The following is a 16,899-nucleotide window of genomic DNA, read 5'->3' as shown; positions in this document are numbered from 1 at the left end:
ACTAACCACTAATTATTTTCTGCATATAAATAATTTAAATTTCCTATTTTCACCGTTAGAATCCTATTTCTTCACACCAGCATCCAAGTTAGATTGTTAGTAATATGTGTTTGTGTGGATGCACAAATAAAGAGTAATTTTTGTCCAGTTAATTCATGAAAAAATGAATTTTGATAAACTATTTATATAAAAATCAATAATTATGAAATACAATATTCAGAAAATAGTATCAATTCTTCAAAATTCATGAAAGTTTTTGGAAATGTCATGCACGAAATATGATACAAATCATATAACCTGGGCAAAGGCATGGGGAAATCAAGTTTTGGGGGATAAAAAGGGAAATTAATGGGATTAAACTATGTAAAGCAATTGATAAGTTGTGAGTACATGACGTCACAAACTGATAACCATCTTGACAATTTGTGTTGTGAATCTCATTGTTCCATAGTTTTACATACTTTTTCAACAATTCATAACTTTCTTATTAGTTATCCGATTTTGCTCAAACTTTTTTGATTGGTTTGTTTGATTTTTCTGCTTTTATTGAAAGTAAGTTATTTTTCGAGTGGACTTGTCCTTTAAGGATGAGTTCTTTAAATGTCACCGGAGTAAGCGTTGGATCAGCTCGCCTTGACTTACCTTGATCTTAAGGATGAGTTCTTTAAATATCATCAAAGTAAGCATTGGATGAGCTTGCTATGACTTACCTTGATCTTAAGAATGAGTTCTTTAAATATCACCGGAGTAAGCGTTGGATCAGCTCGCCTTGACTTACCTTGATCTTAAGGATGAATTTTTTAAATGCTGTAGCATGAGCTTGCCATGACTTACCTTGATCTTAAGGATGAGTTCTTTAAATGCTGTAGCATCAGCTGGTACAGGTTGGGCTTGGGGTCTTATCAAGGCCTGGCACTCTGACAGCCATTGCTGCAGATGAGAACACTCCTCCATGAAGGCCTCCACTTTCTCTGGACTGAACTCAAACCTGCAAACATTAATGGAACAAGGTATACACTTTAGCATAGGACACAATGTTAATGTTTACACTTCTAACACTTACACACTGTATATCTTTAAATTCCCTGGTATCAACTCTGTGCACAGATAGACAAAGTTGGGGACATTACACACACTTGATATAATCCTCCTTTGATTTCTGTAAAGTATCATATATCATGATTGGATAGCATCTGCTCCCAGTACAGCTTGAAGATGAGAATGAAGTTCTTATCGTCAACATTTATCTTTTGTAATATTTCAACCACTTTTCATGACAAATTTTGTCAAACACGTTATCAATAAATATAAATATAAATCATGTTTTACTAAAAACTGTGATGTGATATGATATGATATGGCTTCCCTCGTACCACTTTGAGGTCTGAAACCAAAATCTTCCTGACCTACTAATTTGTCAGTTTAATCTTTTATTTTATTTTATTTATTATGATCTTCAATGGCAACTTGGTTACATGACTCACAAGACTTATAATCTTGAAATCTTTACATGGACTTGCCTTATGTTTCTTAGGGATTGGCCCAAGTATTGTGTCAGACTTGGATCACTTTATCTTTCTGTGTGTGCTTGTACATGGAGCAGATAATAATAATGATAATAATAATCATTTTAAAGTCCACTCTAAATTTTATTAAACCGAAAATGGAAATTCTTTTTGCTCAATTGATCGTGAGCCCGGCGGCCACTGAGCAGCGCCAGATCGACGTTGCTCTATCCCTATTGTTGGTCGCCAAACAAGGTAGCAGCAACTCCTGTCTTTTAACGTCTCGTGGTATGACGCGGCCGGGGTTCGAACCCACGACCTCCCGGTTGTGAGGCGGTCGCTCTACTGACTGAGCCATCACACTGGTAATGTTAACATACGAGGTACAGAAACTCTTCCATGGTAGCTGGCCGGTAGCTGGTCGAAGGCTCTGTATGCAATCCACACTTTGTTCTTAGACCTAGTTTTAAACTGCTGTTTTTTTTAAATAGGTTTTCAACTACTCTCAGAAAAAACACAACTTTTCCTAAATTAATGATTTTGTTGATATCTTCATCTAGGAATCATAAAGTTTGATTCAGTGATAAAGTTTAATCACCATTCTCAAGACAGAACCATTAACCTTTGCCTATATTTCCTGAAGAAGCAACTTACATGTTAATACAGACATTTCAGGATTTGAACCAATATTTCCCAGTTCTATCATTACCGGTAGATCACTAAACCCTTATTTCCCACTCTTCTTCCAAAGCATCTATAATCTACTTCAGTGAAATTTGAACCTAAGACCTCCTCACTTTTACACCATCTCTCTAACCACTGAACCTCTTTCTACTGACCTATCTTTCCAAGATGCAACTTCAGCGCAGACGCTTTTCCAGCGAGCGTTGAGTCCCTCTAATTTCTCCTGTAGCATACCCCCATCCACAGAGGAAGACTGAGCCACAATGTCCTCTCCGTTGGAGTTGAGAGATGCTACCATAGCCTGGTGTGTGGCAATACCCTCTTCTAGCACCTAAGAAGAGAACAAGAATGGTGAGATGAACTTTTGATATAACATAAGGAAAAGTGGTTGATATTCTCAAATCTCTGTAAAGATAATTGTAAGATTTCCAGTTTCCAAACTTTGCTTACCTAAGCAAAATGTAAGAAGAATTGAAACAATTAAACATTAGACATTAGTCTATTTATTTCATCAAATTTACACAAATAAATGCATGAAAAAACACCTGCATCTTTAATACTGATCATCATTCTCCTTCCAAGCACAATATAATTGAAAACAAAATAAATGACTGAGTCAATATCCTTTTGCATTGCTTTTAGAAATTATGTTCTGATTATGTAATATGTCATTGTAGTGTCCACACATTTAAAAAGGTGATGACAATGCCATTCAAATTGCCTGAGGTTGGGTTCTTGCAGTTTTTGTGATCATGTTTGAAGAAATTTTATATTGAATTAACCTACCACTGTTGCAGGAAAAAACACAATAAAACAGACAGGTATCATTCAATGAAAATGGGATCAATTAATTCCAGACCTCAAACACTTTGATGATTATGTACAGTATAACTTAACAGTAAACCCCCATGTGTACATGATTCATACAAATCTTGTTATTGCATGAAACCTTTACAGTACATGGTACTATACTACACATACCTTGATCATAACAAACATCACAGATCATTAGACAAAGTACCAACTAAAAATAATCCATTGTTGGGGGGAAATGCCTCGTTAAATAAGGAGCATGATAACTAGTATTTCCCTAGAATGATTGCCGCACACCAATTCATTGACAGAGTTCAATCTTGAATCTGTGATAAACACTATCTCATATCATGAGGTAGAATATGACCAAATGGTATATATAGTTATATATAATAGTTCATATTTTTAAAAACAGGCACATGTATTCACACGCGTTCACAATTGGACAAAACAATAAAATCAGGAATATGTACTATAATTTTGTACACTACTTATTTCATAAAACCTAGGGGGAAAAAAATACAACAAAATTTGAAAAAATTGAAATCTCTATAAATAAAATAATATAATATTGGATTCTTATATAGCGCACATATCGACCTTGCAAGGTCCTCAAGGCGCTCCAACATTACCCGGTTATGCTAGGCTGCCAATTTCAACGCTTCTCTCCTTTCCTTCTCCTTCCTCCCCTCACCCTCTTATTCCCTCCTCCACTCCTACCCCCCTCTCTCTCTCTCTCTCTCTCTCTCTCATCTCATTCCTCTCTTTCCCATCTCTCCATTCCTTCTGACCACCCGCTCTCTCCCAGACCTCTCTTCTCCTGTGTTCATCTTTCTTTTCTCCATCTCTTCCCTCTTTCCCCATTAGTTTCTTCATTTGACTCATCATCACAATCAGCATTATCAAATTCCTGTCCTGAAATATCACATCAAAACTATATTTGAATATGGAATAAAGAACTCCTATCAAATTTACAATGTGAATTGATTGATGATTTCCCATGTGTTTGGTTGTATGTGTAAAAGGTATTGATTTCCGCCCACCTTGTTCAAATCATGGTATTGATTTGAACTGGTTTTATGAAAAATGTCAACACATACTGTAAAACATACACAAATCTATATAACTTCTCAATTCAATAAAAACACCGCAAAATAGAATAATATCATTATTATGGTATTGTTATAAAATAAATCTTTCTCGATTAGTTCAAAATCTAAGGAAAGAAAATATACATATGTTTGAGTTTTGAATCAAACTCTAGGTGATGAAATCATTTTACAATATTGGCCAATTTGACATATTTTTCAAGATATCAAAGAAATGGTACAGTGATGCATGTAGATACTAGATAAATGGTACTTCATTACGCTATACTTCTTCCTGTGTAAGAAATTACAAGGAAGTGATTCCCTGCAATGTTTGGAGCCTAATATGTCAGGAAACAAAGTCATGCCCAAACAAGGTTTTACAACACCAACACCTTTCACTGAAGAGAAAGTGGAAGAGAGAGAGAGAGAGAGAGAGAGAGAGAGGGGGGAGGGGGAGGGAGGGGGGGGGGGAGAGATAAAGAGGGGAGAGAGAGAAAGAGGGGGGGGGGTAGAGAGAGATAGACAAAGACTGATGACTATTTGCCCCTTAGCTCTGCAATAAACCATTGTACAAGAAAAGAAGGAAAAACCCACCCTTAAAAAATAATAATCAAAATTTGAATTGGATTAAAATCTCTAAATCACAAATTTTAATCGAACAGTAGTCCTCACAAGAAAAATTGTATTTACCATGTAACAAAACTGACATACCTCAGCCTATAATACATCCTTGGTCTGAGTATATTCCATATATTCCATGTATTCCCACTGGTATATGCTTGCTATGTTTGTATTCCATACACTCCTTCTGGGTATAATATCTCCAATCGTGTCACTGATGCTGCTAGGTTGGCTCCATTCGTTTAATCTCCTTTCCCACTTAAACTTCAGTGCTAGCTGTCCTACACTGACATAGTCAATACCACCTATATTTACCGAGCCAATGACAATACCCCACCGCAGCCAGATACCCCTCCTTTGGTATATACATACAAGTACTTGAAAAGCTATCCAGAAAAGGGTTAAGCCTATACTCCAAGTTCATGCACTACACTCCACCAGTCATCCTCACCAGCTGAATAAAATAGTCCAATTAGTAATGCTAAACATATGTTCCCAAACTGCTAAATTGGCACCTTTAAGTAGCCGTGATTAAAGGGAGGGAGTTCCAGAGTTCTACGGCTGCCAAGAAAACACCTTGATGTAAGAATGAAAACAGCTGTAAGTATGGACATCACATGGAGCTACGTTAGCAGCGGGTATATGGGTTTCTCATCAGCTTGCTTGCTGGATGTATGGCCCAATGTTCCAAATGACTGGTTCATATTCAAGTTGAGTCTATAATGAGCCCTATCCAATTTCTCAAGGCTATGACTGAATAACATGTCAGTGGTTGGTGTATAAGAGCGTCAATGAGACGACAAGGGTGATATGACAGAGGAAGAATGGTCAGGTGTGAATACATTGTACTTGGGTATTCATCAAGACGACAGTATCTCCTATGCATCTCTCTCTCTTTCTCTCATTCTTTCTTTCTTTCTTTCTTTCTTTCTTTCTTTTTTTTCTCTCATTCTTTCTTTCTTTTTCTCATTCTTTCTTCCTTTCTTTCATTCTTTCTCTCTCTATCCCTCTCTCTGTTTTCCCTATTTCTGTCTGCCTGTCTTTCCCCTTTCTCACTATCTCTATGTCTATAAATACTTGTAAGTGTATCTCTGTCTTTCACTTTCTGTCTCTTTATGTCTTCCCCTTTTCTATGCGTCTAAATCTTTTCTTTTTCTGCTATCTATAGGCTAATATATCTGTCCTTCCTTTCTTTTCTTTCTCTGGCTTCCCTCTCTCTCTCTCTCTCTCTCTCTCTCCCTCCCTCTCTCTCTCTTCCTTTCTGCCGTCTGAACGTATATTTCTCTTGCAAATTGTACTGAGGCCTATCCACATCTCTGTGTCTTGCTTTATGCCTCTCTCTATCTCCTCCCCCTCTCTCCTCTTTCTATCTGTCTCTACTCCTCCCACTGTTTCTAACTCTAACTAATAGTCTTAGTCTCTCTTCCTAATCATCTCATTATTGCCCTTAATCTATAATATCATTAATCTTATTATTCCAATTTCCTTTCATTAGTACTTCAGAGCATATATATCAAACATAATGAGGACATCATGTGTATCATGCATCTAAAACAAATCCATCCATTTTCTGTTTCTATGAAAAAGTGATTGTCTAATTTCACTTTCAATCACTAAGCAATGAGATAAAGTATACACAGACATGGCAAGGGGGTTTCTATATCTCTCAATCAATTTGTTTGACATACACCTTTATTGTTGCCTGAGAGCTAGAGACTGATCTCTAATCAATTCCTACAAAGCTCTACAGAAATTGATGTTGGCTGCAAAAGGGATACACTACCTTTCACTGCAAATAATGTAGTGATACATTTATAATGTATATAAACAATGTCCAGTTTGAAGAAATAAATTACAAATGATTATTAATAATAAACCTTACAATGATATGTACACACACTGACGAAATGATAGAAATATCAAGCCGAAGGGATGAGTTATTAGCGGCCCAATACGGTACGGTGAGCGGCTCTCATTATTTATGAACGATATTATCAAGTGACTTCACTGGGGCAATACACTGTATGTTGGCATTGTACAGCGTCAAAACAAACGTCCGCCGTGCATGACATATTCATCATATAAACAATACAGTTTATTCAACCCAAATATATCCACTGTACTTGCTAGTTCAGATAAAAGGTACCATTTCAGATATTTTACTTGTAGCCCTGTGGTATGAATAGCATTGCACATCTATATTGTAAAATGGTTTAGGCAAATGATCAAGGATGTATTGTAGAAAATAACTATTACCTTCTTGTGCTAATATATTGTATGTTTCCTATGCTCAAAGGAGGGGGGGGGGGGTGGTTGGAATGACTATTAAGATGAAGATACTTTACACTAATTTTAACATCATGTCCCTATAAGTGATAAGTAATTATTTTAAATGCTGATAGTGGCATATGGAATAAGGAAATAGCTCAACAATTCGTCCTTGTTTTCACGAAGTGACGGTAGTTAGGAAAATTGTCACGCAAAGTGAATGCAATTTTTTTTCACTACCGTCACTTCGTGAAAACAGCGACGAATTATTGAAGCAGTAAAACTAATCATGATGTGATAGGCTTATGTGATAGATTATAAATAGCATCTTATTTATATCCTCTTTGTGGGACCAGTATCGCAACCAACATATTGTTTCACTTTCATAACTTATCATACATACTCAGGAGTCATGGCAATACAGTGTGGGTTGATTTGTCAAGTGTCACATGTCACTTAATCCTATGTTTTCTACAAAAAGTGTATTAAATCTAATATCTTGCCTAATATCCATGATTCATTATGATTTGTCTGCTACTCACATTATTTAAGTATTTGTCTATTGTTTAACTATTATTGAAGTATTTGACAATTTTATTCCCATGAACCTGCTTATCTTGTTTAAAAGATGTAACCGTTCTCAAAGTAGTTCCTTGCTTTAATATGATCCTGATTTTTTTTAAAGTATCACTGCGGCAATATGCAGCACATACATGTTCACTGTAGGGACTTCATGGCATATGAATATCTTAAAAGCTACTAATCAAGTCTGTGCATTATGAATGGAATAGAATCATGAATTGATATGCAGTGGACGTCTGCCCTAAAGAAGCATTCATATCAATTAGCTTAATGAGCAAGGGCGTGCATGCACAGGAATGCTATACAAAACGGTAGATGTACATGTACATGTATGACGTCGATGGGGAAAGATGGGCTGTATTAGTCTGTAGAGTAGAATGAATACCCAGCAATGGCAAATGTATGTTGTTGGATATTCAGCATAGGCTATTTATGATGTGAAAAAGCAACTGTATGAAGTGTGAATACTCTTTTTATGAAAGCAAATTTATGTATCGTCTGAATATTCATAGAACCTTTCAGCTAATTCTAATTGATATTAGAATGGCAATGTGAAATAGATAGGTAAGTAAAATGGAATTAAGTACATAATCAAACTTTCCACTAGCATAAAACCAGATATTTTTTTTAATCTTGTTTGGCTGTTCAGATGACAGACAATATAGAATGAATCACACAAATTTAGGGTTTTGAGTCTTTTGTTTCTCAGGATGAAGCTTTTGCAAAGCTGCAACATTTCAGAATTGACAAAGGTTTAATGTGATCCTACAGTATATAACCTCTTGTGCGAGGAGAGATTATTTCCCATTCCCAGATATTGTACTTTAACCACTTCTCAAGATATCCTGGGTCCTACAGAACACATCAATATATTTGATCTGCTGTAAACCAGAAGGACGTTATCCCATATGCTTTAACACAGAGTCAATGTCTTTCTAGTTCTCCAGATAATACATCATGTTGACATAAGTTGCTGCATGAGTGAAAGACCCCGGGAAGCTAGTCTGCTTCCTCTCCCCTATGTTTGCGCTTTCCTCTAATTACAACAAATTACGCTATTTTCATTGGGAGGCGAATAATATTTCCCTATGTTTGATTATGTAAACAACCATGGCCAAGTGCTGCGGTAAAAGTGGAAGGGCATATGCAATGAGATTTGTGTAAAGGGTGGACAAATTTGTTTGTATGTAATAATGCCCTGTTTGAATTCAATTAATGGTTATCTTGAATTCTGGCAAAGATGGAATATGCAATAATTAAACGTAAATACTGTGAATGTGAAAGAGTAAAAAGAAAGTTTGCAAAGACAAGAAATTAAACATCCCCACTGTCTGTTTAATATCTATCATTAATTTTAGATAGATGAACAGATTATACCAATATTTTTTAATCAAAATGGGTATGAAAAATGTGTTTGTATATACCTTGGAATAAAGACTACCGAAGACATATATTAATGTAAACTGTTTAAGAAAAAAAATGATTATTTACATTTTATAACAACAAGAGGTATGCAGACTTTACACTCACCCGAGCTGATCAAAGTACGGCTTTGCAATATGAGAAAAAGCTCCCATCCCCTTTGCACCAGGGATAAAGGATTTATTGAAATAGAATATAGGGGTGCTGCTCCCAGGCCCCTGCAGCTAGAGGTAGGTATCCCATTCAAACCAATTTAGGTCATCTTTACACAATAATGATTCCTACAATGTTCAGCCAGAATTCATACCAACAGTTTGGTATGAAATCATGAGATAAACTTCATGATCTATCAGAATATAAAATAAAAGCTGATGATGACCAGGCATTTTGAAGAGATATCCTTGATTCAAATGAAACAATTTTTAAAACCATTTTCCGACAGTTTTCACAATATGCACATGCATGCATTTTCAAATTTACTGTTCTTGCATTAGACTTTGGATGGTGGATATTGAAGGCTGCCCCCAGCCCCCCCCTTGAAATTATAACCTTATGAATGTTCGCATTGACAAAAAAAAAGGAGTATTTCCACTACTATTTTGCTTTCTTTACTATTCTGCAGAAGGATTTATAAACTGGTTCAAAGTATATTTCAGTGGATCCATAACCATTTCTTTTGGCATACTTTAAATACACATCTATCCTCACATGCATGGATATGTGTGTTTTCCTAATATTCCCTTTCTCGGCTGTTACTCATTAGAAACAATACAAATATAGGTGTACACTGACCTCATTTAGGGTACATATACATCCACACGTATACAGCACCACGTCTTTTCAACACATCCCTTACAGTGCACCACCATGTAGTTTAGGTGGGACTACACAAACAAGATAATACCTATATAGCCATTCAGCTTCCATTCACATACACAGGGCAAACATCCCAGACTGCATGAGAATTGTCTATCAATGAACGTAGCGCTTGAAAAACTAGACAACCGTGGCATCTACGATTAAGACCTCGCTCGTTGAGCGACGACGGCATCACATGATCTGTGTCTGATATGAACTCACCACAGGGGACTTACATCGGTGGCCAATTTGAGGAGTTTAATAGGGGTGGGAATTGAGGGGATTTAGGAATGTGGTAGCTTTGAATTAAAGAGCTTTACTACAAGGATAGGTGATAACAGTATTGAATGTTAAGTGACAGAGGGGCACAAAGAAATACATTAAAGCCATATTTTCTTAATGAAATATGACCCTGATAAACATGCAACTTGAAATCAGTTATCTCATTTGTATATGTTTACAACATAACAAACCACTTATCTTATGTAAAAGATGAAAATAATAAAAAGGCTGATTCCTATTGACCTATTCCAGATATGAATTCTCCATGTAGATCAAAACAATAACCTTGTCTAGTAAGAAGCAAGAATTCACTCATTAGAATATTTGATGTGTATTACATGTAACTTACTCTAAAATAGGATAATGTACTTACTATTCCTTGATATGATTATCATACTATCTTCTTAATATTACATATATCAATGCTGGTATTTGCAAGTATATTATTAGATTTGTTATTTCAGTGAACAAATGAAAGTTAATATTTGTACGTCTAAAGTATCAATACTATGATCCATATGTATTTATTAAGTACAAAAAGTACATTTTTTTCTTGTACATAATCCATTTTCAGCATTCATAAAATTAAAAAAAAATAACATTACGATTAAACGCAAATTCTAAATCAAGCTTTTCCAAGAAAGTATCAAACTCATGCTAATGCTGACAAAAGTAAGTCATTAAATAAATGTATAAATATATTAATAACCAATATATTAAAGGAAATGGTGTCTGATCCAAGATGAACAAAGAATAGGATAAGAAAGAAAAAAACAAAATGAAGGAACTACTAGTAATAATAATAAATGCAGCTCTTATACTGTTACGTCTCTAAACACTCTCATGGAAAAAACATAAAAGAAACAAAAGATATGAACAACAGATAGAGAATTTGATCATGATGCAGGGAGGACAGAATGAGAAAAAGAACTGAAATAAAAGCAAAGAAAGAAAAAATAATGAAGAACTCGTTCATAAATAAATGGTGTCTGATTAATGATGCATTAAGGACAGATATTGAAAGAAAAACATAAATGTAAAGTTCTACCGGTAAGCATGCCAAAAGGCTAAAAAGCATCCAATACAGCCTGAAAGGATGTCAAAATCTGATTGAACATGTTACTCTGAGTGACACTGGTTGTCCAATTTTCTTGGATTTCCACCTGTTATCTCCAATTTGCCAAAATGCATTGTGACAAATGCGCTAAATGCATGTGATACAATACAAGCCGTGCCTGGACATGCAAGGACCGACACGCACGTTTTACCATCATCATCAACGGCAAGATGGGTGCTAGCTAGGAAAGTGGGAAAACTGGTTTCTGATTTCTGGGAGTAGGGGAAGGAGAAAGGGCATGGAATTGGTAACACGATGATGAGTATTTGTAGGTTAAGGTTTGTAGGAATAATTTATATTTCTTGGTTCTAGTTGATAGGAACTACATGCATGCTTCTGAGACCCAAGTGCTTCTAATTCATTTCTTTAGGGAGCAGAGGAAACTGAATTAAAACTGTCAAAGCTTATGAGATTTACTATTTCCAACTTAGTGAAGTATGCATAGATTTGATATGTTGTGTGTTTTTTTACATGGCTAATGTTAACAATTCGCATAATCTAGTTGAAATAAATACGCCTGGAAATATTTTATAAAATGACAATAGACCCTACAGTGAACATATGTACAAAATTTCAAAAAAAATCACTACAGCTCTTTCCAACCTTTTTAACCCCGTAGATAGTCTTTATCATACTATTCATACCACTGACCAATTAATATATATCCAGCCTTTTCACACACAGCTAAAATTCATCGTATCTAGAGATGATTAGTTTAAACGTGTTTAACTCAACAGTTTTAAACATGTTTAAAGAAAATTTTCCCTGTGTGAACATTGTTTATACGATGTTCGGATAGATACGAAGTTCGTATCTAGAGAGCTTGACATTTTGTGTGTGAACGGTTATTCGTGTTTAAATGTGTTTAAACTGGATGGAGCGTGCGCTTTGATATGACATGACCTTCAATGCACAATGGCACTACTGCACATTTTAAGAGCAGTAGTTAATCACGAAACGATTAACGATCGCACCAAAATTTCTGTGTGTGAATGATGTTGTATGTACAGCTGATTAGTTTAAAGCCCTTTAAACTAATCATCTTTATAGAATTTTAGCTGTGTGTGAAAAGGCTGATCTTCTGGAGAGAGTCAAAAGGGCATTAACTGTTTATGTAACTAAGCCCTTCTGGATCCAAGTAGAAAGGATTAAAGTAAAAGCTGATATAAATACATCATATTCAATCTAATAATGGATCCCATAACATTTTTGGTAGTAGTTACTGTATACTATACTCCCCAGAGCCTCACTAAAATTATTTATATTTGCAGCATTGTCACAAATATACGATATACAAATGCCTTTTGTTGTTGAATCATCTTTGCAGCCAGGTATACCATGACGTATTGTGAATGTTAATCTTCTAAATTGATTACATGAGAAGCAAATGGGTGATTATAATCATTGCCAATTTAATAGAATATAGCAGGAGGGTGGTAAAGGGTGTACTATAAAAACATACCACACATAATCATTGAAAGGTCTTAGTGCGGGTCGTAAAATATGTTTAAAAAGTATATAGCTCATTTGTTGAAATTTGTATGCATGTTCTTTGAGTTGAAAAACATGGATGTTTTTGTGAATATGCTGTTTCAATATAAAGTGTATCGTTTGGATGTTTCACAAAATTAAAAGATGGTGTTTCATAAACATGTTTGTTATCCCATTGTTAAGTTTGCAGAATCTGATACAATGGTCTTGTTCATCTTTCTACACAGTCATACATTTCAGGCTCCGTATATCGTCACCTGGCTGGCAGAAGGGCGTTAGTCTTTTATGTTTTAAACCAATTTTCGGGACGGAAAGCAGTTTAAAAATAAAACAAATCTTTTATTGCGAATAATTTGAAAAGTAATTTTCGAGTTGCTCGTGCGCTTACGCCCTTCTGCCACCCGGCCGACGATATATACATATATCCTCAAAATATGACTTGAAAAAAGTCTGGTGCCAAAGCCATAATCAGAAATGTTACGCATCACTAGCTACTGCTACTGGGCAAGCATTTAGCAAGCCCATTTCAAAATTCAGGGTAGTAAGTAGTCACTTACATATCATTTTGTGTTTATTTTCAAGTACTCTACTGAGGCAGATGAACAAAGTGTACATTAGTGCAGTATTCAGGTCATCACTGTCTAGAAAAATATGGAATTTACCTTTTTAGAGAATCTTAATGGGTACTCTGGATATGAAGAATAATTACAAAGTGTATCATAAAAAAGGAGTACTTACTGGTTGGTGTTTGCATGCCTTCTCAATATGAAGTCTCCCATCTGCTCTCTTACTATCCTGAATCATCCTCTCTGCTTCTGATAACCAGGATGCTAAGTCTCTCATATCACAATGGAACTGTCGCCATTGATCAAAGCACCGCTGAAATTGACTGTAAGAAATTAGAAGACATATTTTGAATGATCTCAAAACACATGCATATCTGTATATCTGAACATGTAATAACATAGCTCTACACACCCCGGTGAAGTGAGATGATTGAGAATGGAGGACTGCATGAAAATAACATTAATGGAAATAATCAGTGTACAATATTCTCTTTTTTTCACTTACACAAGTTTATTTTGGGATAATGTAGTGAATTTCATTTTTTCTTTTTATTAATTTTTTTTTTGTCTTCAATTTATTTGTTACTTTCTAAAAAAGTTTTCTAGCTCTTTTTGAGTTTTTAATAGTCAGGAATGTATTTTGTTTAACTGCTGCTGATTATACTGTTGAGGTTGAATATAATAGAATGTGAGAGTCAGAAGAAAGGAGTACTTAATGGAGTCTTTGTTTGAATTAATCTAAGCTATGACTACTGGTGAAATCTGCTAGTTGGACCTCTCTCTCTCTCTCTCTCTCTCTCTCTCTCTCTGAACTTACCTATACTAACTTTCTTTACACTTTTGGTCAAGTCTCTGCATTAAGCTCCGTCTTGTATCTCTTTCTCATTAGAATTACCCATGTCTTTCTTTATATTTTCTGTCCAGTCTTTTCCGGTTCTACCCGAGGTGATCCATCAACTCCTGTATCTCTTTACATTGTGTATAGCTCCCTCTCCTCTCAATATCTCTCTCTCAATCTCTCTCCCTCTCTTGCTCTCTCTCTCTCTCTCTCTCTCAAGTAAAGACTTACCCATGTCTTTCTTCATATTCTCTGTTGAGTCTTTGCCAGTTCTCTCTGAGACGATCCATCACGTCCTGTATCTCTTTACGTTGTGTAGCTCCGACCTGAGAAACCACCACATGCTCTCTCTCCTTCACAGACTCGATGGATGGAGCCAGATCATCCAGAGATTCCTTGATGGCCTGCATCATAAAATATGAAAATAATTGGAGACTTTGTGTTAAATCATGCATGAAAACACATATCATGATCATCATCATTAAAACTTTCTTTTAAAATAATGTTAAAAATATATATGTGTATCAGTCACTATAATAATAGTTTGATCATTGTAAACTGAGGAATCAATCGTATCTTCTTAAAGCCTCAATGGAGAGCAACAATGAAATGTCCAGAAAGGCGATGTTTTAACAAAAAGTTGTTAAATCATGACTAAAAATCATTTATGTGTTTCAAATACTTTAGTGATAGTTTCACAATACTCAATTCATAATTAGTTTTATCATGCTTAATCCATCAATCTATCAATTTATTAAGCAATCGATCAATCAATCAGTTTAAAAAAAATCATCAATCACTCAATCAATCAGTCAAAACAAATCTATTGATCAATTAATAATTCAAGCAACCATTTAACCATCCATATTTCTACACGTAAATCAATCAATCAACTGTTTCCACGTATTGATTCATCTGTTTTTAAAACACTCTTTCAATTCACATCTCCATGTTTAACTCAAGAGGAAGAAAGGCCTAGTTCTTTTGAAAAAAAGAATCATACTTAAAGAACACTCTAGAACCATGCATCACATTCACAACAGAACGGCCGGAATAAATTGCTGCCATATTTCCAAGAGTTCCAATCATCTGACATTGCTTCAAGACAGTAGATTTGTTGCTATCTTTATATGAACTTAAAAGATATAGCCCCCTCTGTTGATCACAGAATGAAAACACAGAAGTGTAGATGCTGAAAATCGTACATGTCTCTCTCATACTATCTGTCTCTCTCTCTCTCTCTCTCTCATACTTGTCTGTCTGTCTGTCCGTCCGTCTGTCTGTCCATCTCTTTCTCTCTCATACTTGTCTGTCTGTCTGTCTGTCCGTCTTTCCGTCTCTCTCTCTCTCTCTCTCTCTCTCTCAATCTCTTTCTCGCTCATACTTGTCTGTCTGTCTGTCCGTCTTTCCGTCTCTCTCTCTCTCTCTCTCTCATACTGTCTGTCCATCTCTTTCTCGCTCATACTTGTCTGTCTGTCTGTCTGTCCGTCTTTCCGTCTGTCCATCTCTTTCTCTCTCATACTTGTCTGTCTGTCTGTCTGTCCGTCTTTCCGTCTCTCTCTCTCTCTCTCTCATACTGTCTGTCCATCTCTTTCTCGCTCATACTTGTCTGTCCGTCTGTCCATCTCTCTCTCTCTCTCTCTCTCTCTCTCAATCTCTTTCTCGCTCATACTTGTCTGTCTGTCTGTCCGTCTTTCCGTCTCTCTCTCTCTCTCTCTCTCATACTGTCTGTCCATCTCTTTCTCGCTCATACTTGTCTGTCTGTCTGTCTGTCCGTCTTTCCGTCTGTCCATCTCTTTCTCTCTCATACTTGTCTGTCTGTCTGTCTGTCCGTCTTTCCGTCTCTCTCTCTCTCTCTCTCATACTGTCTGTCCATCTCTTTCTCGCTCATACTTGTCTGTCCGTCTGTCCATCTCTCTCTCTCTCTCTCTCTCTCTCTCTGATAGTATGCAAAGCGTTATGTGAATCAATCTCAGCTCTTCTGGCAGGGATAGATACTAAACATGAATTTCAATCAAAGAAACAAAAATGCTAAACTGGCCTAATATTTTGAAATGAGGTATTTGACAGCATAAATGCGCCTAATCTTACATTAATATCTTGCCTCAGGATAAATGTACCATGTTAGGGCTCAAACCCATGACCTTCACATCTTGTGTCGAGTGCCATTGGGCAAGCAGTAGTCAAGCAACCTGGTGGGTAGTAGCTGGTGATGAGCAAGGACTAAAAGGCTAGCATCATGAACTATTACCACAGGAGGGACCGATGAGGTCCCAAGAAAGTAATCAATGGAACCAACGAGAGAGAACCTCATCATATCATCTTATGGTTGATGACCATTCTCAAAGAGATCACGATCCTAAAATGGGTCAGTCCTAATTAAATGCCCTCGGTGTCCAGTAACCTAACTTTCTCTCTGGACTCCTAAATTGAAAGAGACTCATTATCGCTCTCCATTTCATAGATTTGGGATTGATTTTGAGAGCAATCGGCCATACCACAATTTTGGAGATACACTGGAGAGCGGCGAGTTTGGCCATGCGTTAAACAAGTGCACAGGAATGAGTCACTTTCCCTGACTGTAAAATAGATGCTAGATGACAGGCTCTGTGGCTTGGTGGATACCAATTTATATTGTAGATATAATTCTATTTATAAACCTACTTTACTGACATTTTTACACAGAATCATTATAAAGCAAACTTAAAGTTCCCATTAACTTGTCACAATACCAATATTAGATGTGGTAATTAAAAGTTTG

General features: G+C 36.0%; 1 protein-coding gene across 2 annotated transcripts in view; it reads right to left on the bottom strand.

Moving 5' to 3' along the window:
* The window catches only part of LOC115928085 (dystrophin-like), a 45,617-nt gene extending 31,031 nt beyond the window's left edge, over positions 1-14,586 (bottom strand). The window contains exons 1-4 of one of the 2 annotated variants that reach the window (XM_030994802.1): positions 14,370-14,586; positions 13,473-13,623; positions 2,345-2,520; positions 835-988 (exon numbers count right to left, since the gene is read on the bottom strand). In XM_030994802.1, coding sequence (XP_030850662.1) covers positions 835-988; positions 2,345-2,520; positions 13,473-13,623; positions 14,370-14,551 — 663 coding nt within the window. In that variant the 5' untranslated portion in view covers positions 14,552-14,586. The remainder of the gene's footprint in view (positions 1-834; positions 989-2,344; positions 2,521-13,472; positions 13,624-14,369) is intronic. The other variant, XM_030994803.1, reaches the window with a different exon arrangement.
* Between the last annotated feature and the right edge of the window lie 2,313 nt (positions 14,587-16,899).

This window comes from Strongylocentrotus purpuratus, unplaced genomic scaffold, assembly GCF_000002235.5.
Source record: "Strongylocentrotus purpuratus isolate Spur 01 unplaced genomic scaffold, Spur_5.0 spur5_scaffold_21, whole genome shotgun sequence".
Taxonomy (NCBI): domain Eukaryota; kingdom Metazoa; phylum Echinodermata; class Echinoidea; order Camarodonta; family Strongylocentrotidae; genus Strongylocentrotus; species Strongylocentrotus purpuratus.
This window is presented reverse-complemented; position numbering and strand designations above follow the sequence as displayed.